The 24682-nt window shown below is 40.3% G+C and overlaps 1 protein-coding gene across 2 annotated transcripts in view; it reads left to right on the forward strand.

Moving 5' to 3' along the window:
- MINDY2 (MINDY lysine 48 deubiquitinase 2) overlaps positions 1–24682 on the forward strand; it is a 91981-nt gene that overhangs the window by 5279 nt on the left and 62020 nt on the right. For both annotated transcript variants that reach the window (XM_054451244.2, XM_054451245.2), the window contains exon 2: positions 14551–14608. In XM_054451244.2, the coding sequence (XP_054307219.1) occupies positions 14551–14608 (58 nt within the window). The remainder of the gene's footprint in view (positions 1–14550; positions 14609–24682) is intronic.

A 24682-nucleotide genomic window follows, 5' to 3' on the forward strand; every position in this document is an offset into this window, starting at 1 on the left:
TCTTCCTGTCGCTAGCAAGGACTGATACAAAAGAAATAAAATTAAAAACCTTGCCATTGTCTGGTGCATAATGGCACTGAGATGTTTTGAGTGAAGACAGTACCTGCCCTTAAAAGGCTGTCAAGCTGTTTGAGGTGGCATCATTAACTTACTGGAAACTGTTTAAGAACAAGAAATAGTAAGTTATATGAGACAAGTGGTAGGTAAATTGTGGTAAATCTGTGGAAATGCATTTGATATTCAAAAAGGGGACATTTTCCTTTGGTATGGCGTAGTCCTAGAAAGCTTCATGGGATTTATGGGTCTTGAACCAATCTTTTTTTTTTTTTTTTAAAGACGAATTAGAAGAATTTAACAGATCTTTTAAGGAAGAGAATTTAGAATAACAGGGAAATGGAATTCCCAGGGGAGAGAAGAGTATAAACCAAAGGAATGAAAATAGAATGGATATTGTGTGTTCATATGTTTATTACATGACAGAAGTGGTAAGTTAATGTTGGAGAATAATGAAAAATAAAGTTGAAAAGGTGAACAGGAGCCACTTGATAAAGGCCCTCAACTAGGGAGTTAGTTGGACTTCTTCTAACGGGCCAGAGTCCCTAATCTTTTTTGTAGGAAGGAATAACTATTATTTTCCTTTAGTCTTTTTTCTTATGTAGTACTGCAGAAATTCAGAGGAAAGGGCAAGTACTGTGGTCTGGAGTATTTGGGAACAGATGCATATTAAACTGATTCATTCAATTCAGACAGATTCAAGTGAATGATCAAATGTTTGGGTTCCCACTATGCGTGAGGTACTAGAAATGCAAAGATGAGGCCGGGCGCGGTGGCTCATGCCTGTATTCCCAGCACTTCGGGAGGCCGAGGCGGGTGGATCACCTGAGGTCAAGAGTTCGAGACCACCCTGGCCAACATGGTGAAACCCCGTCTCTAGTAAACATAGAAAAAATTAGATGGGCGTGGTGGTGGGCACCTGTAATCCCAGCTACTTGGGAGGTTGAGGCAGGAGAATCGCTTGAATGCGGGAGGTGGAGGTTGTGGTGAACCGAGATCACGCCACTGCACTCCAGCCTGGGCAACAAGAGTGAAACCCCGTCCCAAAAAAAGAAAAACAAAAAAAAAGGAAATGCAAAGATGAGTATGATGCAAATCTATGTTTGTGTAGCTGACTATCTAGTGGGATGACAGACATATAAACAATAGTTACAGTGCAATGTGAGAAGCTCTAATATGCTATGGAAGTGCAGAGAAAAGGGTAATTGGGGAGGAGATTATCAAGGGAAGACTTCATAGAAGAGAGAACCTGTGAACTAGATCCAAAGGATGAGTGAGAGAATACCTTCTGGGCAAAGAGAATAATGTATTGAAAGATACTAAAGCAGAAAAGGGTTTCTTCTACTTGGAACCTTCAACCTTGGTTGAAGTGTGCAGCATAGGAGGTAAAGGAAGTGGTGGTAATAGCAGGAAATAAAATTGATAGGTTTTGTCAGACTGTGAATGAGCAAGCATGCTAATGAATTTGGAGATTATTTTGTAAATCTGTGGTTATCAGTGTTTTTTTGCTCCAGCCTATTGATGCACACAAAAACCAGTCATAAGTAATCATTGATGATTGATAAAGAGATGGATAAGAGAAGCAAAGTAGAGCAGTATTCTCAAAGTGAGCCAGGGGTACTAGAAGTCAAAACTATTTTTATGATAACACTAAGATGTTATTTGCCTTTTTCACTCTTATTCTCTCACAACTGTCTGGAGTTTTTCAGGCTACATGATGTAATAACATCGCTCTGACAGTTAATGCAATGTGTGCCTCTGTACTTTGTGTTTTAAATTTTTCTCAATTTTAATTTATAATAAGGTAGATAGATAGATATCCACATAGATGAAAGTTATTGGGGGTCCTCAATCATTTTTAAGACTGTAAAGGGATCTGAGAACGAAAAGTTTGAGAAATGCTTTAGTAGAGAAAAATAGTAAATGGAGTGTGAAGTTGGTTGTCAGATTTCAGAGGACCCATTGCTATAGGTGTTTAGACTTTATATATAGCTGATATTGGAGCTATTATAAATTTCTAGATAAAGAAATGGCATGAAGAAAGTGGTCTTTTACTTTGATATTAGGCTAGAAGTAAGATTGTAGTGAGTGTAGCAGGAAGAATTGATGCGGATAGTGCTTTGGTTAGAGAGTTCTTTGCCCCCTCTCTTTGATGAGGATAATGTAGTGTTCCCAATGATGACTTCTCCCAATGATGGCTATAAGAAGTGAAGACAGTAACACCATTTTTCAAACCTGAGTAATAGAGATTGGCTGGATCTTTCCAAAGATAGGGAAGGTATGAAGGGAATTATTTTAGATGGGAAAGTTGATGCCAAAGTTTGGTTGTGTTGAGTTGGAAATGTCCAGTAGTGGGACATAAAAATATCAATGTTCGTTATGCTGTTAGAAGCATGGACTGGGTCTCAGGAAAGAGGCTAAATTTTTTTTTTTTTTTTGAGACAGAGTCTCACTCTGTCTTGCCCAGGCTGGAGTGCAGTGGCAGGATCTCGGCTCACTGCAGCCTCTGCCTCCTGGGTTCAAGTGATTCTCCTGTCCCAGCCTCTCGCGTAGCTGGACTACAGGCGTGTGCCACCACACCGGCTAATTTTGTATTTTTAGTAGAGACAGGGTTTCGCCATGTTGGCCTGGCTGGTCTCGAACTCCTGACCTCAGGTGATCCACCTGCAAGAGGCTATAAAATTATAGAGAAAAATCAAATTGGGGAATTACTACATAGAGTAAATATGGTAGTTCTGAGACTAAATGAATTCTCCAGAGAGTAGTGAGCAATAGTTCTCAACTTTTCTTCCATCCCAATATATGTGAGAGTGACAAATTGCCAGCATAAACAAACATCCTCTCCATCCTGCCTCAGTTTCCCCATTCCCTCTCCTCCCCTACCTCATTCTCCAGGAGACAGAGAGAAAACAGAGGAATAAAGATTCAATTGGGGGAAGAGAGGAAGAATATTAAGGGTGAGAGAGTCAAAAACCAGCATAGGCACAATTTGAGATGTGGAATGACAACTAGAAATAGGGCAATGTCATGATAGTATTCAGGGAAAGATAATGTAATAAAAATGTAGTACATTACTGTTGTCAAATGCAGCAGCATCAGAGAGCTTAATGGAGTAGGGAAGATTCTGCTGAAAATGACAGGTGTAGGGACAAGGTCACTGAAAAGTCAGGATAACATGGAATCCTCAGTTCTCTTTAGAGGAAAGGAACAACAACCGTATTTTCTGAAGTAGTGAGAGGAATGGAACAAGAAAAATACAGAGACAAGGTCACGTTAAGATAGAGGGGTAGGCCATGTGTGGTGGCTCATGCCTGTAATCCCAGCATTGTGGGAGGTTAAGACAGGAGGATCGCTTGAGCCCAGGAGTTTGAGACCAGCTGGGGCAATACAGTGAGACCCCCATCTCTGTAAAAAAAATAATAATAATAAGGAAAAAAAGAGAGGTAGATGAAAATTGAAGCCTCATATTTTTCAATTTGGCAAAATAACCATTGAACTCATAAGTAGTAACTATTGAACTCATTAATAATTAAGATTGTAAAGCATTTGACGGGGTGAATTTTGTGAGAAAAGTATATTGCATCTTAAAGGAGAATCTCAGTGGAGATTATGCTTAGGAATTTCAGGCACAAACAGAAAGACTGCCAATTAGTAGCATGGATAAATTGAGGTTTTCTTTAAAAACTATGAGCATATCAGTTTTGCTTTGTTTTTTGTCTTTCCCTAGTTCGCTTATGTCTGGAAATAGGAGCAGGAAGAATGACTGGTTAGAGTTATCAAGACTTGGGCTTTTCTTTCAAGAACTGACACGTGGGGTATAGGGGGAGAGAATTAGAGAATTGAAAGTGAAAACAGCTGATCATCTGAAATTAGAAAATCAATAGACTGAACAAACTGGGAGGATTTGAGCAAAGGAATAAGTGTAGTGGTTCTGGATGAGAAGTGACAGTAAAAATGATCAAACAGAATAAGGACTGAGTTGAAAGTATTGGTTCAGAACTGATAGAGAGTAGGTGATCATTCATAATCTATTAAATAGTTCGCTAGGCACTGTGGCTAACGCCTGTAATCCTAGCACTTTGGGAGGCCGAGGCCAGAGGATCAGTTGAGCCCAGGAGTTTGAGACCAGCCTGGTCAACATAATGAGACCCCTCTCTATAAAAGAAAAAAAATTTTGTTTAATTATAAAAAAAGAAAATCTATTAAATAGTTGAGCTGTGATGCTCTAACATCAAGAAATAAAGAAATCTATTTATTACATTTAATTCGAGCTCAAATTTGTAATTCTGTTTACCTCTCATTTTCAAGAGATAGTTTCATCTACCTCTGTATTTTTCCTTTTTATTGTTTTTTTATGGAGACGGGGTCTCACTATATTGCCCTAGCTAGTCTCAAACTCCTGGGCTCAAATTACAAATTATACCAGGTAAATTTATCAAAATGTGTGACTTAGAATACATTTTTATTTTCCTTCTTTTTGACTATATTTGATTTTTAATAGTTTTTAAAAAATCTTATTTTAGCTGTAATAAATGCTATTTATAGGTATATTTGAGGGCTGTGACCCATGTAATTAGGTGTTTATGAAGTTAAGCCAGAAGGTGTATAACATATATTTTAGTGCTTACAAAGATATTTCTTTAGTAATAGAGGGAATCCCTACTTGGTTATACTTTTTTTTTATTTTAGAAGAATGTTACAGGTTCTGAGGCCAACATACATACAAAAAACTTACATGTAACCTATACTATACATTGTGATAGAGAAGATAGAATATTTTGATATCTAGTCATTGTATAGCATTTTAGTAGAAAAATGAATGCACTAATTTAAGATGCTGGAAACACATCTCCTCTTCTTAACTCTTTTTGGTAGGGAATTCTTTTCCCAATTTTTTTCTTTGCTTAGTATAAGCTGAGATTATCTCCTGTTCCAAGTCATGGAAGGAATACCAGGGTCCTGAAGCAGGATTTTTTTATATAAAGTTGGTTTCTCCAAACATCAAACCTAGAAACTGTAAAATAAAGATTAATGTATTTGATTCTGTAAAATATAAAAAAGCTTTAAAAAAAGAACAGACACACACCAAAAAAAAACCCTCACCATTAGCTAAATCAAAACACACTAAACTAGGAACTATTTGCCAGATTATATGTCTAAGGGCTAATTTCCTTTTTTGTTTGTTTTTTTGAGATAGACTATCATTCTGTCACCCAGGCTGGAGTGTGGTGGTGCAGTCATGGCTCCGTATAGCCTCGACCTCCCGAGCTCAAGCAATCCTCCCACCTCAGCCTCCTGAGTAGCTGGGACCACAGGTGTGTGCTACCATGCCCACCTAATTTTTTTTCTTTTTTTTGAGACGGAGTCTCATTTAGTTGCCCAGGCTGGAGTGCAGTGGCACGATCTTGGCTCGCTGCAACCTCTGCCTCCTGGGTTCATGCAGTGTCCGGCTAATTTTTGTATTTTTAGTAGAGATAGGGTTTCACCATGTTGGCCAGGCTGGTCTTGAATTCCTGACCTCAAGTGATCTGCCCGCCTCAGCCTTCCAAAGTATTAAGATTACAGGCGTGAGCCACTGTGCCCATCCAATTTTCTTTTTTTTTTTTTTTTCTGTAGAGATGTGTCTTGCCATGTTGTCCCGTCTGGCCTTGAACTCCTGGTCTCAAGTAATCCTGCCTCAGCCTCCCAGAGTGCTGGGATTACAAGCGTGAGTCACCATGGCCAACCCTAATTTCTTAATTTACAAAGAGCCCTTATAAATTAGAAAAAGGTGAGCAGCACAATGGCAAAATGAACAAAAGGCTGTTAACAGAAAATTCAAAGTTCAAATGGACATATGCTCTTGTCTCATTATCACCTGCAAAGTGAGGCACCATGAAGGTGAGCCTCTTGCCAGGGCTGAGTTTTTGCTCTATTTCTCCTTCCCTCCTTGATGACTTTTTTCCCCTCAGATCCTTTCACAGGCTCTTCTAGCTTCCATCTAGGTTATGCTTTTTCCTTTGACTTGCAGAAACATTGTAATCACACAAATTTTCTCTTCCTGAGGTAGCACAGAGCTCTTTTGAGGTTTTCCAAGTGTGTTTATTACTTATAAAAAAGGAAAAACAGATGGTGAGCCAAAGGTTCCATCTTAGCCTCTGCCCACCTTGTTTTTAAATATAGATCCTGTAAAAAGAGATTAAAACTTCACACAATTGTGGGGTTTTGTTTACACAAAAGACTTAACATTTCTGAGGCTTTCATTCCCAGTCTCCTCCAAGAATTAGAATTGGTGTTGTAACTCTGGATTTGTAAGATAAGGTAGACAAGGGCTGAGGAGAGTATAAATACTGCCAGTAGGAGTTGCCCTCTAATAGTGATAGATGTGTTCATTTTTTCTTCTCCCCTTGGTATGAGTAGTCTTTTAGTTAAAAACCTTCTCACTCCCCATCCAACCTTGTCTGTTGAGTCCCAGGTGAAGGACATTTGGGCACAGGTGGTACTAGCAATCATAAGGGCTTTGAATAATAATAGTAAGTACTCAATTATTTTTGTGTCTAGATACTGTGCATTATTTTACATGCATTGTATGTGTTTTCTCTTTTAAGTTTCTCAACCACATCATGAAATCCTTATGTAGACTATTGTTATATATATAGAAAACTGAGGCCGGGTGTAGTTGGCTCACACCGTAATCCCAGCACTTTGGGAGGCTGAGGCAGGCGGATCACTTGAGGTCAGGAGTTTGAGACCAGCCTGACCAACATGGAGAAACCCCTTCTCTACTAAAAATACAAAATTAGCTGGGCGTGGTGGCGCATGCCTGTAATCCCAGCTACTCGGGAGGCTGAGGCAGGAGAATCACTTTAACCTGAGAGGGAGGTTGCGGTGAGCTGAGATCACACCATTGCATTCCAGCCTGGGCAACAAGAGCGAAACTCCATTTCACAAAAGAAAAAGAAAGAAAGAGAGAGAGAGAGAGGGAGGAAGGAAGGAAGGAAGGAAAAGAAAGAAAGCAAGCAAATTGAAGTGCATAAAGTTTAAATAACTAGCCCAAGGTAAGATTATCACCCACTCTAGAACCAGAGCTCTCACACAGGCTGTTTGATTGGGAAGATAAAGTTCAAGATAGCAATAAGTCTGGTGGACAATAGGTCTGGGGCAAAACAGGGTGGGAGAGCCAATGATAAAGTCAGAGAAGTAGAAATGGACTTCATGATTCCTTAGATCGAATCCTGGGATCTTGGTACCAGTTGGTCTTTGTACAGACTCCGGTTTTTAGCTCTCTGTACTTTATCTTATGTCTTCTGAAGTGTCTGAGACTTCTAGTTTCAGAGTCTCTTTGGGGTACTATGGTGAATAAGCTGGCCTTTCCCATTGTAGTTTATTAAATATATTCTTGGATATTTTTCAGTAATTAGTAACTTCTGTTTCCACTGCTACTACCCTATACCCTAGTTCAGGCCTTCATCTCTCACCTGGACTACCTTAGTAGCCTTCAAAATGGTCTCTTGTCTTACCCTATTCTCATCTGTCTTTCAAGCAATTAATGTAAAAGTTTTATTATCAGTTTTTTGGGGGGGAGATTTTTCAGCATTCTAAGCTTGCTGAGCTTCTTAAATATAAATAGTGAATTCTGAATGGAAGATTCCTTCTTTTACTAATTTTTTTTTTTTTCCAGACAGTGTTTCGTTCTTGTTGCCCAGGCTGGAGTGCAATGGTGTAGTCTTCGCTCACTGCAGCCTCCACCTCCTGGGTTCAAGCTATTCTCCTGCCTCAGCATCCCAAGTACCCAAGATTACAGACCCTGCCCCCATGCCCAGCTAATTGTTTTGTATTTTTAGTAGAGACAGGGTTTTACCATGTTGGCCAGGCTGGTCTCGAACTCCTGACCTCAGGCGATCAGCCCACCTTGGCCTCCCAAAGTGCTGGGATTACAGGCATGAGCCACCACACCCAGCCTACTAGTAAATCTTTTATTAGTAATTCTCACTGCAACAACATTCTTTATTGCTCTAAAACACTTTGAAGTGCATATAAAATAAGACATTTCTGCAAATTTAATATGTGTGAATATATCTGCAGTTTCTGAGAGTTTTAAATAGGCCTTGGTCTTACTCTGAGGATAGGGTCTAAATTATGATAAAAACTGATAAAAGTGTTTCAGAGTTTCAAACCTTTTTAACTTGTGGGTTGTCTCATAAAATTTTCCTGTTTTGAAATACTGATGGTGGCGAAGCGCAGTGGCTCATACCTGTAATCCCAGCACTTTGGGAGGCCCAGGCAGGTGGATCACAGAGTCAGGAGTTCAAGACCAGCCTGGCCAAGATGGTGAAATGCCGTCTCTACTAAAAATGCAAAAATTAGCCATGTGTGGTGCCGGGCACCTGTAATCCCAGCTACTCGGGAGGCTGAGGCAGAGAATTGCTTGAACCCGGGAGACGGAGTTTGCAGTGAGCCGAGATCGTGCCACTGCACTCCAGCCTGGGTGACAGAGCGACACTCCATCTCAAAAAAGAAAAACAAAAGAAATACTGATGGCAAGTAGAAAGCCAACTAGATTTACTAAAAAGTCTGAATTTGAGTATTTTTAAGTATAGTATTATATTATTAGTAGTAAGTGAATAGTACATACAAGAAATTAAAATGTAAAGCATGATGTGTAATAGCTTATGATACATAAATTTTTATTTGCTGGAGCCAGAATTAAAGGCATGTTAAAAGAATCCTTAAGTTTTTGAGTCCTTATTTTGAAAAAAGTGGGTAAAGCTTCTCTTTGATTCCCATTAATACTTCTAATATTTTCTAAAGAATAATTTCTTTACAATTTCAACTAAAAAATCATGAATACTATATATTCATGCTGAATATATAAATGCTACATGTATACACACATATGTGTATATATACTGCATATTTCAAATTAGTGAAATTTGACTATTATTTAGTGCATCCATTTTGCCATACATAAGTAATGCAAAAATAGACTGCAATATAAAAATGTTATCTTCTGTGTTCCAAACTCAACTCCCTGTTTGAATGTCAAACTAAAAATGTCACAGTTCCAAAGCAGACATCATTTTCTTCTACAAACTTATCTTCACTTGCCAAATTTCCATTGTTATCAATTGTATGGATCTTAATTTTTAGAGTTTCCTGAGCCTTAGAGTCAGCTTTGATTATTCTTTCCCCATCGTGCTCCACTTTTCACTGGTCACAAAGTTCTATCAACTATTGATTTAAAATATGTTTCAGATGATGTTTTATATAAGATTTCATTGAGTGGAAAGTGTTCTGCTGTTCTTTAAAAAGTCTGTGAGTATGGGTATAATGGAAAAGGTAATTGGCTTTGGTGTCTGATCTCACTTCCCATTACAGTACTTCTATTAACTTTGGCTAAATTAACTTTTTAAAGCCTTAGTTTATTCTTTGAATGGAGGTAATAATGCCTGCTTCATAGGATTGCTGAGGATTCAGGTAACATAAAATTGAATGACAATTAGTAGATGTTCAATATATTTAATTTTTCTCTCTCTCTCTCTTTTTTTTTTTTTTTGAGACAGAGTCTCGCTCTGTCTGTCACCCAGGCTGGAGTGCAGTGGCATGGTCTTGGGTCACTGCAGCCTCTGCCTCCCGGGCCTAAGTGATTGTCCTCCCTCAGCCTCCTGAGTAGCTGGGATTACAGACGCCCGCCACCGCACCTGGCTAATTGTTTGTATTTTTAGTAGAGACGGGATTTCACCATGTTAGTGAGGCTGGTCTTGAACTCCTAACCTCAGGTGATCCACCCCCCTCGGCCTCCCAAAGTGCTGGGATTACAGGAGTGAGCGACTCTGCCCGGCCCCTGACTTCTCTTTTCTAAAGAGCAGAGACTGGCAAATACTCAATTTTATATTTTCTCAAATATCTTCTCAACTTTGAAGAGGTGTTGGAACTCAAACTGTGTGTTGTTGAATACTTATTATATTGGTATTCTAATTGTTAAGCATTTAAAAACATTATATGGCTAGTAGTAATTTTTGTACTTGCCATCACCTATATAAGCTGCTTCTTATTTCTTAGTTATTGCTGAGTCCTCTGCATTTATCTTTTCCTTTGGATTATCAAAATCACAGGTGTCAAAACCTTGGCATATCACTCTTAGGATGTTTTACATTCCTGTTTAAGATTTCACTTACAGTTTAAACAGAAGGTTTTGTTGTTACTATTTTTGGTCTTGCTTGAGTCTATTCCCAAATTTACTTTACTCTTTAGATGATTAAGAATTACAGAATGGTCCGGGCACGGTGGTTTACAAAACCCATAATCCCAGCACTTTAGGAGGCTGAGGCAGACAGATTTAAGCAGAAGTTTGGGCTCCTGCTTGAGTCCAGGAGTTTGGTCAACATGTCAAAACCCCATCTCTACAAAAAATACAAAAAATTAGCCAAGCATGGTGGCACACACGCATGGTCCCAGCTACTTGGGAGGTGGAGGTGGGAGGATCACCTGAGCCCGGGGAGGTTGAGGCTACAATGAGCCATGATTCTGCCACTGCACTCCAGCCTGGACGATAGAATAATTGCACTAAATTTTTGAGGTTTTACCTTATAATGGAATATTTGGAGTAGGAGTAGCTATTTTCTTTTATTAATTTAAATATTCTTGTGCTTATATTAATAATTTTCCAGGGCCGAGTGCGGTGGCTCACACCTGTAATCCCAGCAGTTTGGGAGGCTGAGGTGGGAGGACTGCTTGAGGCCAGGAGTTCAAGACCAGCTTGGGCAATGTGGTGAAACCCCACCTCTACAAAGAATACAAAAATTAGCCAAGTGTGGTGGTGTGTGCCTGTAGTTCCAGCTACTTGGGAGGCTCAGGTTGGAGGATTGCTTGAGCTGGGGAGGTCAAGGCTGCAGTGTGCCATGATCCTGCCACTGCGATCCGGCCTGGAGGACAGTGAGAGCATGATGTCTTAAAAATAATAATAATAATTTCCTCAGGAAATCTAGTTAATTCAGTAATATTTATAGGGTAGGACATTTTCCTAGATAATAAAAATTTATTTGGCCTCTATTAATTGGGAGCTATTTTTTAATATATGTTGAGATACTTTGCTCAAATTTTAGGAAGAATATTTAAACTACTTAAAGTGCCTTTCTAGTGCCTTTGTATATGTTAAAGTACTCATTTATTTTATGTTGTAGATAATTACTAAAAGAGGTCATACTTGATTTGTCATTTTTTTCTTTCTTTCTTTTTGGTTTTGTTTTGTTTTGTTTTGAGATAGGGTCTCTCTCTGTTGCCCAGGCTGGAGTGTAGTGGCATGACAGCGGCTCACTGCAGCTTCAAATTCCTGGGCTCAAGTGATGCTCCCACCTCAGCCTCCCAAATAGCTGGAACTACAGGCACATGCCACCACACCTGGCTAAGTTTTGTTGTTTGTTTTGGGACTTTTTCTGTAGGGACAGGGTCTCCCTATATTGCTTAGGCTGGTCTCAAACTCCTGGGCTCAAGTGATCCTTTCACTTCAGCCTCCCAAAGTGCTGGGACGATAGACGTGAGCCACCGCACCCAGCCTGTTATTTTTTTCATTGTAAAACTTAAAATTTAGAAATTCAGACAGACTGCCACAACTGTTAATTCTATATTCTTAGCCAACTATCTCATAACCTGTTTCTCCTTTGAAAAAATCTAAAAAGACAAAGGAGTACAAGCCTTATTGGGTCATTAACAAAAACCCTTGGCACTTGCTTTTGAAGTGATGGTGGTGAAGGAAAGCAAAAAAAAACAACAACAACAAAAAAAGAAGCAAGCTTTTGGGAAGATCTTAAATGGTTAAAAAAATAATTAAGATCTGTGGATGGTTCCACAGTGTATTAGTGTGAAGTAGGCACTTTTTAGTTTTAATAAACATCCAAAGTACTTTACGGGCTATGATTCAGGAAATGAATATACTACTGACTTTGCTTGTAAGTAAGTGAGTTGAAATATTTGTGTATTTGCTTCTAAAAAAAAATCATCTAATGCAGAGATCAGCATACTTTTTCTGTAAAGGATCAGATAGTAAATACTAATATTTTAGGCTTTGCATGCCATACAGTCTCTGCTGCACAGATTCATCTCTGCATTGTAGTGCAAAAGCAGCCAGAGATGGTACATTAACAAATGAGAGGGACTGTGTTCCAAAAAAACATTTATTTAGAAAAACAGACAGTCGACAGTAATTTGCCAGAGTTTCAGTTTAAAAATATGCCATATATGGGAACTCTCTGTACTTTCTGCCCAGTTTTTCTGTAAACCCTAAAACTGCTTTAAAAAAATAGTCTATTGAATTTTTTTTTTTTTTAAACAGAGTCTCACTCTGTCACCCAGGCTGGAGCATAGTGGCACGATCTCTGCTCACTGAAGCCTCCGCCTCCTGGGTTCAAGCAATTCTTCTGCCTCAGTCTCCCAAGTAGCTGGGACTACCGGTGTGCGCCACCACACCTGGCTAATTTTTGTGTTTTTTTAGTAGAGTCGGTGTTTCACCAAGTTGGCCAGGCTCGTCTCGTACTCCTGACTTCAAGTGATCTGCCCACCTCAACCTCCTGGATTACAGGTGTGAGCCACCAGGCCTGACGTGAAATTATTTAAAAATGTCACAGAGAATAAAAATAATTTAGAATGAAATGATGATCAAACTTCAAAGACATCTCTTAGTTTTTACTGAATAATAAATCTACTGGATGACTAAATATAACTATTGACTGTCATGTATGCTTACAGATGGCTTCAAACCATTCTGTTTTATAGGGATCTTTTTAAAAACTTATTTTACTTGTTGATTAAAACAAAATTGTGACATTATTACATTTGATAACATAAACACCTAGAGGACCTTTTTCAACATTTGGGGGAATTGTTGGAGAAATTGCTGATTCAAAGGATTTCTTTGGTTGAACACAAAATAATTGCTGAAGAATTTTTAACAATGTTACTATTCTTCTATCACTGATATAGTAATTACTTTGAGTTTCCATCCTATTTATTTTTTCTCCTAGTCTATAAATATATCCTGGAGTGTGCTTGTGACTGTCAGTTAAAGTATTTACAATCATTGACTGTAATATCCATGTCATTCATTTGACAATGCATTTGAAAAATTAATTTAGACTAATGTGTTGTTGCAGCTGAATTAATTTTAATGGATTTTCTGGGGTTTTTAGTTTAAATATCACTATAATGTATCTTTACTTTTCACCTTTTTATTATGAAATATAACACAGAAAAATACATAAAACAGATAATCCAGTTTAATAAATTATTATAAAGCAAACATCATTGGAACTACTATTGCACGTCAAGAAGGTCAAAGAATAGAGCATTGTCAGCACCTCAGAATCCCCTTAAAAGCCCCTTTCCAACTATAAGTCCTTCTGTTACCACTAGGGATAACCATAATCTTGATTTTTTATAGCATCCGTTTCTTTACTTAGTAATTTATTTTTTATTGAGATGGAGTTTCACTCTTGTCACCCAGGCTGGAGTGCAATGGTGCAATCTTGGCTCACTGCAACCTCCGCCTCCCAGGTCCAAGTAATTCTCCTGCCTCAGCCTCCCAAGTAGCTGGGATTATAAGCATACGCTACCATGCCCAGCTAATTTTTGTAGTTTTAGTAGAGGCAGGGTTTCACCATGTTGGCTAGGCTGGTCTCGAACTCCCGACCTCAAGTGATCCACCTGCCTCGGCCTCCCAAAGTGCTGGGATTACTGGCGTGAGCCCATATGCCCAGCCCATTTCTTTACTTTTTTTTTTTTTTTTTCACTCTGTTGCCCAGGCCAGAGGTTTCACCATGTTGGCCAGGCTGGTCTCGAACTCCTGACCTCAAGTCATCCGCCCACCTTGGCCTCCCAAAGTGTTGGGATTACAGGCGGGAGCCACTGTGCCCAGCCCATTTCTTTACTTCTTAATAGTTTTATCTCCTATGTGTGCAGCTCTAAACAATATAGTTAAATTTTGCCTGTTTTTAAGCTTTGCATTACTTTAATAGCAAAACCTCAATTACTTTTGCACCAACCTAATAAATAGAATAATACAGTAAAGACTGGTTATAGGCTGGGCGCAGTGGCTCACGCCTGTAATCCCAGCACTTTGGGAGGCCGAGGCAGGTGGATCACAAGGTCAGGAGATTGAGACCATCCTGGCTAACACGTAGAACCCCGTCTCTACTAAAAATATAAAACAATTAGCCAGGTGTGGTGGTGGGTGCCTGTAGTCCCAGCTACTCGGAAGGCTGAGGCAGGAGAATGGCGTGAACCCCAGAGGCGGAGCTTGCAGTGAGCCGAAATTGCGCCACTGCACTCCAGCCTGGGCAACGGAGCGAGACTCCGTCTCAAAAAAAAAAAAGACTGGCTATAAAGATTCTAATAGATGTGAATGTTAATGTATAAGTATAGTAGATACATAATATAGACATAAGTATTTGTGTTTCTGACTGCAAGAAACACTTTAGTCACCTAAAACATTTAATTTTATAGAAATAATATTTTGTTTTTCAGGTGAAACTTCCACCGATGATGGAAATCATAACTGCTGAGCAGCTGATGGAATATTTAGGTTAGTGGTGAAAAGTGGATTTTATATCTCTTTCAGAACAAAAGTTTTCAAAGCTAGTTGATTACCCAGTCTCACCTTTCTGAAGTGCTATTATATAATCTATTTTAAAATTATAGTTTTGAATCTGCTAATTAAAAATTTTTATCAGTATGTTACTGTTCTTAGATGGTATAGTCTTCTTTCTGACCAACATTAAAATTCTGTAATACCCATAAGGAATCTAGGTAACGTCTAGAAAACAAGATACATCTTAATCCCAATAAATTGTAGAATGGGAGATGGCACAGAATGGCCGACGTTGCATGTAGAAAGTGTTCAAAAATATTGGGTAGACTTGAATTAAAGACAAAGGAGGTGATTTAGAGCAGTGCTACCGAAAGTGATTCATGGACCTATGCCAATCTACAAAATGTTAGTTATCAGTCTACAGTGAGAATCTTCTCCTAGGATGTAAAATATTTACATTAGTAAGCACACTGTTTATTTCAACTGAAATTTTTTTATAGGGAAATTTTCTTGTTGAAGGAAGTAGTGTATTGAATTGCATTCTTCTCTAAGCTTATTTCAAAACAGACCAGTAGTACAGTTTGTAGACTGGCTACATTGAGTTGAACTTGTTTAGAGAGCAAGCAGTTGTACATCACATTGTGGCCTTTTATATAATCTGGCAAATAAGAATTTATATATCTATACTATCACCAAATAGGAAATCTTAATTCATATTCTACAGTTTTTTCAGTAATTAAATTTTTATTTAGGCCAGGTGTGGTGGTTCATGCCTGTAATCCCAGCACTTTGGGAGGCCAAGGCAGGCAGATCACTTGAGGTCAATAGTTCGAGACCTGCCTGGCCAACGTGGTGAAACCCTGTGTCTACTAAAAATACAAAAATTAGCCGGGCATGGTGTCATGCAGCTATAGTCCCAACTATTCGGGAGGCTGAGGTGGGAGAATTGCTTGAACTCAAGAGGTGGAGGTTGCCCTGAGCCAAGATCATGCCACTGCACTCCAGCCTGGGTGATGGAGTGAGACTCCATCTCAAAAACAAAAACAAATTTTATTTTTAAAAAATCTTGTCAACTGGGGCAAGGCACGGTGGCTCACACCTGTAATCCCAGCACTTTGGGAGGCCGAGGCGGGCAGATCACAAGGTCAGGAGATCGAGAACATCCTGGCTAACACCGTGAAACTCCGTCTCAACTAAAAAATACAAAAAATTAGCTGGGCATGGTGGCGGATGCCTGACGTCCCAGCTACTCAGGAGGCTGAGGCAGGAGAATGGTGTGAACCCAGGAGGTGTAGCTTGCAGTGAGCCGAGATTGCACTACTGCACTCGAGCCTGGGCAACAGAGCGAGACTCCGTCTCAAAAAAAAAGAAAAAAAGAATCTTGTCAACTGGTTAATTTGTCTCTACCCTTCCAGACAACTAGTTCACTCATTTTTTGTGAGATACAGACTTAGTGATATAACTGAAACAGGAAATTTTAGAAGATTCTTTTTTGTTTTTTTTTTTTTCTTTTGAGACAGAGTCTTACTCTATCGCCCAGGCTGGAGTGCAGTGGCGTGATCATGATTTGCTGCAATCTCGACCTCCCTCGGATCAGGTGATCCTCCCACCTCAGCCTCCCGAGTAACTGGGACTGCACTCACATGCTACCACACCCAGCTAATTTTTGGGTTTTTGATTTGTTTTTGTTTTTGTTTTTGTTTTGAGACAGAGTTTCACTCTTGTTTCCCAGGCTGGAGTGCAATGGTGTGATCTCAGCTCACCACAACCTCCACCTCCTGGGTTCAAGTGATTCTCCTGCCTCAGCCTCCCGAGTAGCTGGGATTACAGGCATGCACCACCATGCCTGGCTAATTTTGTATTTTTGGTAGAGACGGGGTTTCTCCATGTTGGTCAGGCTTGTCTTGAACTTCTGACCTCAGGTGATCTGCCCACCTCAGCCTCCCAAAGTGCTGGGATTACAGGCATGAGCCACCGTGCCTGGTCAAGTTTTATTTTTATAGAGATCGGGTTTCACTGTGTTTCCCAGGCTTGTCTTGAACTCCTGGGCTCAAGCGATCCTCCTGCCTTGGCCTCCCAAAGTGCTGGGATTACAGGCATGAGCCACTGCACCCGGCAGGAAGACCCTTTTTAGAAAATATAATTCATATCATTTAATCCCCATTCACTGGCTAGGGACCTCATACTTAAGGGTAGATTACTCTGAATACCTAGATGTCTGCAAATTGGCTTAAAAAGAAAATCCCTCTTTTAGGCTAGTTTAGTGATTCTTTTTATTTTTATATTATTTTAAGTTGTTTTTTTTTCCCCCATGGGACTCTGCTTGATAAATGATTCTTAAAGTTAGTGATTCCTAAGTTATATTTTATGGGGAAGGCTGAAATATGGTGGGTGATTTTGAGGAATAGCCAATATGACTGCCAAGGAGTACGCAAAGGGGAGTTGTAGGAGATGAGATCAGAGAGTTGACGCAGTCAGATCATGTGGGGCCGTAAGGATGTAACAGCAATTTTGGTTTTTGCCATGAGTAAGCTGGGAAGCTGTTGGAGGATTTTGAACAGAGGACTGACATGATCTAACTTTGGATTTAATAAGAATTCTCTAGCAGTTATGTTGACAATAGACCTTAGGGGGGTAAGACAAGTGGGAAAACCATTTAGGAAGTTATTAGAACTAGCAAAAGATGGTGGCTTTAAACAAGGTAAAATAAGTGAAGTTTGTAAGAAGTGGTTAGATACTGGATACAGAGTTGACAGAATTTGCTGATCAGTTGGATGTAGAGTGCAAGTGGAGTCAAGGGTTATCTCATCATTTTTGGTTTGAACAAGTAGAAGGATGGAAATAGGAAAACTGAAGTAGGAAAAAATGGAGCAAGGTTTTTAGGGAGAAATTGCAGGATTTTTGTTTTTAGATGTTTATTTACATCAAAATGGAGTGATCAGGCCAGGCGCAGTGGCTCACGCCTGTAATCTCAGCACTTTGGGAGGCCGAGGCAGGCGGATCATGAGGTCAGGAGATCGAGACCATCCTGGCTAACACGGTGAAACCCCATCTCCACTAAAAAATACAAAAAATTAGCCAGGAGTGGTGGCAGGCATGTGTAGTCCCAACTACTCGGGAGGCTGAGGCAGGAGAATGGCTTGAACCCAGGCGGCGGAGGTTGCAGTGAGCCGAGATGGCGCCACTGCACTCTAGCCTGGGTGACAGAGCGAGACTCCCATCTCAAAAAAAAAAAAAGGAGCCATCAGGAAAGCAATTATATAAATATATCTTGAGTTCAGAGGAGAGGTCTGGATCAGCACTGTACAATTAAAATTTCTGTAATGATAGAAATGTTCTGTATCTGTGCTGTCCAGTTTAGTAGCCACTGGCCACATGCGGCCCTCAAGCTCTTAAAATGTAGCTCCTGTCTTGAGCCCAGGAGTTTGAGGCCAGCCTGGACAACATGGTGAGACCCCATCTCCACTTAAAAATTCAAAAACTAGCCAGGCCTGATGGTGTGCACCTGTAGTCCCAGCTAAGTGGGAGGCTCAGGTGGGAGGATTGCTTGGGCCTGGGATCCAGAGGCTGCAGTGAGCCAGGATCACAACACTGCACTCTACCGTGGGCAACAGGGCACCCTGTCTCAAAGTGTGTGTGTGTGTGTGTGTGTGTGTGTGTGTGTGTGTGTGTGTGTGTGTGTGTGTGTGTGTGTGTGTGTGTGTGTGTGTGTGTGTGTGTGTGTGTGTGTGTGTGTGTGTGTGTGTGTGTGTGTGTGTGTGTGTGTGTGTGTGTGTGTGTGTGTGTGTGTTATGTGACCAAGGAACTGAATTTTTAATGTTATAAATTAAATTTAATAGCCACATATTGCTACTGGCTTCTGTATTAGACAGTACAAGTCTAGCCTGTAAATATATATTTACAGACAACATATATAAACAGTAGTTAGATTGGGTGAGATCATTAAGGGAAGGAATGTAGTAGATAAAAGAGAAAAGGTCAGTAGACTGAGTCTGGGATATGCCAGTGATTAGAAGATGGGGAAGGAGAAAGAGCCGGCATGGTCAGCCAGGTAGAAGAAAAATAGGAGGCTGTGATTTCCTAGAATCCTAATGAAGAAATGTTACAAGGAAGAGTGAGAGATGAGCTGAATCAAATGCTGCTAATAGCTCAAGCAGGAGGAAAACTAAAAATTGACTGTCGATTTAGCCATAAGGAGGTCATTGGTAACCTTGATGAGTGTATGGAATGAAAACCTGACTGGAAACAAGAAAAAACTGGAAACCCTCACACCTAGCCAGTAGAAATGTAAAATAATACAGCCACTTTGGAAAGCAGTTTGGCAATTCTTTAAAAAGTTAAACAGAATTACCATATGACCATGAAATATCATTCCTAGGTATTTACCTATGAGAAGTGAAAATGTATGTCCATACAACTTGTATAAAAATGTTCAGGCCACACATGGTGGCTTACGCCTGTAATCCCAGCATTTTGGGAGGCCAAGGCGGGTGGATCACAATGTCAAGAGTTTGAGACCAGCCTGGCCAACATGGTAAAACCCCGTCTCTACTAAGAACATAAAAATTAGCCAGGCATGGTGGCACATGCCTGTAATTCCAGCTACTCGGGAGGCTGAGGCAGAAGAATCGCTTGAACCTGGGAGGCAGAGGTTGCAGTGAGCCGAGATCAGGCCATTGCACTCCAGCCTGGGCGACAGAGCAAGACTCTGTCTCAGGGGGAAAAAAGAAAAATGTTCAAAGCAGTATTATTCATAGTAGTCAAAAAATGGAAACAACCGAAATGTCTATCAACTGATGAGCAGATAAACAAATATAAATTTGTATAATGGAATATTATTCAGCCATAAAAAGGTATGAAGTACGAATACACGCTATAACATGGATGAACCCTGAAACATTTAAGTGAAAGAGGCAAAGTACAAAAGACCATATAGTGTATGATTCCATTTATATGAAACATCCATTAACCAGGCTGGTGGTGCATGCCTATGGTCCCAGCTACTTGGGAGGCTGAGGTGGGAGGATCACTTGAACCCAGGAGTTTGAGACTGCAATGAACCTATGACCATACCACTGCATTCCAGCCTGGGTGAGAGAGCAAGAACCTTATCTCTAAAAAATGAAAATTTAAAAAAACCAGAATAGGCACATTTATAGAGACAGAAAGTAGATTAGCGGTTGCTTAGGGCTTGGGGAGGAGATGGGGTGAAATGGGGGTTGACTGCTAATGGGCACAGGGTTTCTTTTAGGGAGGACCAAAGTGTTCCAAAATTAGATCATGGGACTGGCACGGTGGCTCACACCGTAATCCCAGCACTTTGGGTGGTTGAGGTGGGTGGTTCACTTGAGCTCAGGAGTTCAAGACCAGCCTAGGCAACATGGCAAAACCCCATCTCTACTAAAAATACAAAAAATTAGTCGGGTGTGGTGGCACATGCCTGTAGTCCCAGCTACTTGGGAGGCTGAGGCAGGAGAATTGCTTGAACCCAGCAGTCGGAGGTTGCAGTGAGTGGAGATAACACCACTGCACTCCAGCCTGGGCGACAGTGAGATGCCATCTCAAAAAATAAGTAAACAAATAAATTAATTAATTAAATAAAATTAGATCATGATTAAATAAAATTAGTTCATAATCCTGTGAATATACAACAAAAAATAATTGAATTGTACATTTTAAGTGAGTAGGTTGTATGGTATGTGGATTATACCTCAAAGCCATTTTATAAAAGAGAAAACTAGAGAAAGGGAACTGCAAAAAGTACTTTATACAAATAGAAAAATTAGCCTTAGATAGTTCATCCATGGTAATAGGAGGAAAGACAGAATGTATTACAAATAGGTGCAGGTAGGTGGTTGGATGTGGCTGTAGCGTGTCTCTTGAATGCTTCTATGTTCTCAATGAAATAGGAAACAAAGTCATCAGCTGGGAGTGAGGATGAGGGGAGGAGTTGTTGAAAGTAAGAGGGAAGGTATAAAATAATTGCTTAGAGAAATGGGAGAGTGAATGGATTAGAGAGCTGTGGTATGATTTTTGGGTGTTACCTTTGAGGTTAGTGAAACCAGCCAGCATGGTGTTATGTTTTCTCAGTCACGTTCAGCTGCACGAGTCCAGGCCTGAATAATGGGAGGCCAGGATTTAACCAGAGCTGGACTTTCGCCTGATGAGCGTGTTGACGAAAGAATCTAGGGTATGTTGCTCTACATGTTGCCAGTGGTGAGGCCAGGGTTGTGCAGTGGGGGAGGAGGGGAGGAATCTAAGGTATGAAGGTGTGTATAGAGAGTGATTATAATTATGGGCCTTAGAATTTAAGCTGTGTAAAGAGGAAATGATGTAAGTGTGTTGAAGGAAAATGTAATGAGATTAATGGATTGTAAGTCTCGATTCCTGATAGAGCTGAGGAATTTTTGGTAATAATGAAACTGTATTACCATGGGAAATGAGTTTCTGAGATAAAGTAGAATGAAAGTTTTTTTTGGGTGTGTGGGTGTGTGTGTGTGTGTGTGTGTGTTTTAAGAATAAAATATTTTTGTTGGAGAAGAGGTCAAGGAACAGAGAGGCAGGGTATTGGAAGAGACATCTCCATGCGTGTTGAAATTACCGAAAACTATGGAATTTGTGTTGGAGAAAGATAGTGAGCCAAGAATAAAGGGAATTGGCCTGAAGGTCAGTAGGTAACTGCAACAAGGTGGGTAGATAATGGGTAGAATTATCTGAGTTTTAAAACTGGAGAGTTTAGGGAGGAAGTGGGGAGAGAATGACAGTAAGGAGCAATTGGGTACCTATTCCACTTTGAGGTTCACTGGTAAAAGAAGTATGAGAGAGGACAGAACAGTCACTTAAGAGAACTGCATTGTCATCAAGACAGAGCCAAATACTCAGATAATAAGGTGAAGGGGAACATTCAGAGGAGTTGAATACCTAGGGAATTTGCTAATGGCAGACTATGAGTTCCAGAGAACACTGAAATTCAAGATAAGAGTTTAGAAGTCATCAGTATAAAAATGGTATTTAAATCTGTGGAAGTTGGGCCGGGCGCGGTGGCTTACAGCTGTAATCCCAGCACTTTGGGAGGCCGAGGTGGGCGGATCACGAGGTCAGGAGATCGAGACCACGGTGAAACCCCGTCTCTACTAAAAATACAAAAAAATTAGCCGGGCACGGTGGCGGGCGCCTGTAGTCCCAGCTGCTCGGGAGGCGGAGGCAGGAGAATGGCGTGAACCTGGGAGGTGGAGCTTGCAGTGAGCCGAGATTGCGCTACTGCACTCCAGCCTGGGCGACAGAGCGAGACTCCGTCTCCAAAATAAATAAATAAATAAATAAAAATAAATACATAAATAAATAAATAAATCTGTGGAAGTTGATAATAGAGAAAAGAAGAGGGGTCCAAGATTCTCCCCTGAAGTTTCCCAGCATGCAGAGATTAGGTGGAGCAGTGTTTCAACTTTCTTTTCGTTATTGCCATTCTGAGAAGCCTTTATAGACAGTTTTGTCCTAATGGCTCACTTCAGGACATTTTAATACTGTAGATATATAGTATGTGTTTTTTTGTTTTGTTTTGTTTTGTTTTTTGAGGCGGAGTCTTGCTCTATTGCCCAGGCTGGAGTGCAGTGGCGTGATCTCAGCTCACTGCAAGCTCCACCTCCCAGTTCACGCCATTCTCCTGCCTCAGCCTCCTGAGTAGCTGGGACTATAGGTGCCTGCCACCATGCCCAGCTAATTCTTTGTATTTTTAGTAGAGACAGGGTTTCACCGTGTTAGCCAGGATGGTCTCGATCTCCTGACCTCATGATCCACCCGTCTCAGCCTCCCAAAGTGCCAGGATTACAGGCGTGAGCCACTGTGCCCGGCCTGTTGTATGTGTTTTTTTGTATTGTGGCCCTTTGAAGGCTATAAACCATTATAGTATCTAAGATTTTTTTTTTTTTTTTTTTTTGGCCACCCTCCCTCCTGCACCAAGAACCAGTTTTTGCCCCTTTAAGTGCAACATTACCTCTGCTAAAATGCATGAAGTAGAGGACAGAGAAATAGTGAAGAAGTAGCTGGTAAGATAGGAGAAAAGCCAGTACAAAGTAGTAGAATGAAGCCAAGAGAGGGTGAAGATTGTTAGAAGAAAGGAGAAAGGGTATTGAATACTGGAGAATACTCTTTATGACTTGGCAGTGTGGTTATTGTGACCTTCATCAAACCGTGTCACTGCAGTGATGAGATGGAAATGGAGTGGTGAGTTGAAGAGTATCTGGGAGGTAAGGAAGTGGAGCCTCAAGGGCAGAAAACTTTTGAGAAGTTTGGGTACAAACGGGTATGGGAAGTGGGTAAGGAGTAGGAAAAGGCTGAATGGAGAACATGTGACTTGTATCGGGCTTTGAAGGATAGTTAGAATCTATGCTGTTGTAAAGAATAGGAAAGGTTGTTTGAGGGCTAGGTGGAAACTATCTTAAGCTCAAGCTAGAGGTGGAAATATTTAAGGCATATTGAAGGAACAGTGTATGTGTCTAATTTGACTATAGTTGGTAAATCTGCATGTTGTATAGTTAGAGAAATAGAGATTGGATTAAGTAGATTGTGGCAAGAGAGTCTTGTGAGCCAGGCAGGAAGTTTGAATTTACTGTAATAGGATGCTTAATCTATTTTAGTTTCCTAAATAACAAGTTAAATGTAGTTTTATTTTGTTTTGTTTTTTGAAACTGGGTCTCTCTCTGTTGCCCAAGCTGGAGTGCAGTGGCACGATCTCGCTCACTGCGACCTCTGCCTCCCAGGTTCAAGCAATTCTCCTGCCTCAGCCTCCTGAGTAGCTGGGATTATAGGCACCCGCCACCATGCCCAGCTAATTTTTGTATTTTTAGTAGAGATGGGGTTTCCCCATGTTGGCCGGGCTGGTCTTGAATTCCTGGCTTCAAGTGATCCACCTGCCTTGGCCTCCCGAAGTGCTGGGATTATAGGCATTAGCCACTGCACCTGGCCATTTATATATAACTATATATAATTTAAGTAATGAGTTACATGTATTTCTGACCCTGTTTCCTATCCAGCTCTTCTATATCCATCCACTCTCCACCCTACTTTCCTTGTTCTCAGATGGAATTGTGTAAGGCAGATTGAGTCAAATTGGACTCATGTACTATTCTTTCTTAGATCATTGCCATATATCACCTAAACCTGCACTGAAGAATATAGTAGCCACTAGGTACATGTGGCTCTTGAGTCCTTGAAATGTGGCCAGTGTGAATTGAGATGTTCTGTAAATGTAAAATATACACTGAATTTCAAAGATTTGGTTAAAAAAGAATATCAGTAATTTTAAAATATTGATTGTTGAAATTTTCATATACTAAGTTAAATAAAATATATTATTAGGATTAATTTTGGCCAGGTGTGATGGCTCATGCCTTTTATCCCAGCACTGCGGGAGACAGAGGCAGGCAGATCACTTGAGCTCAGGAGTTGAAGACCAGCCTGGGCAACATGGCAAAACCCTATCTTTACAAAAAATTTTAAAAATTAGCCATGTGTGATGATGCTTATCAGTAGTCCCTGCTACTCAGGAGGTTGAGGCAGCAGGATCACTTGAGCCTGGAAGTTCAAGGCTGCAGTGAGCCATGTTTGTACCACTGTACTCCAGCCTGGGTGACAAAGTGAGACCCTATCTCAAACAAAAAAAAAAAAAAAAGAAAAGATTAATTTTACCTATTTATTTTGACCTTTATTAATGTGGCTACTAGAAAATTTAAAATTACATTTGAGCTCAAATTTGTGGCTTGCATTATATTTCAACTGGACAGTGTTAAACTGTGCTGCCACTCCATAGCTCTTATCTTCATTCTGGCTCTACTTTCTGTGCTATCACAAGTTGATACCATTTACCTAACCTCTTCCCTGCTCGTTATCACTAGCACTCTACTTGACTTTGTCTGCATACCTTCTGAGACAAAATGAGCTCTTTTGCCATGAGTTCTGCAAATGAGATACAGTTGTGGTGGCAGAGAACCGATGAGCAGAGCCATAAGTACAGAAGTACTAATAGTACAAAGGATGAGATTGGTGCAAAAATAAAGCCATCACCAAATT

The sequence above is a fragment of the Pongo pygmaeus genome, chromosome 16 (assembly GCF_028885625.2).
Source record: "Pongo pygmaeus isolate AG05252 chromosome 16, NHGRI_mPonPyg2-v2.0_pri, whole genome shotgun sequence".
Lineage (NCBI taxonomy): Eukaryota > Metazoa > Chordata > Mammalia > Primates > Hominidae > Pongo > Pongo pygmaeus.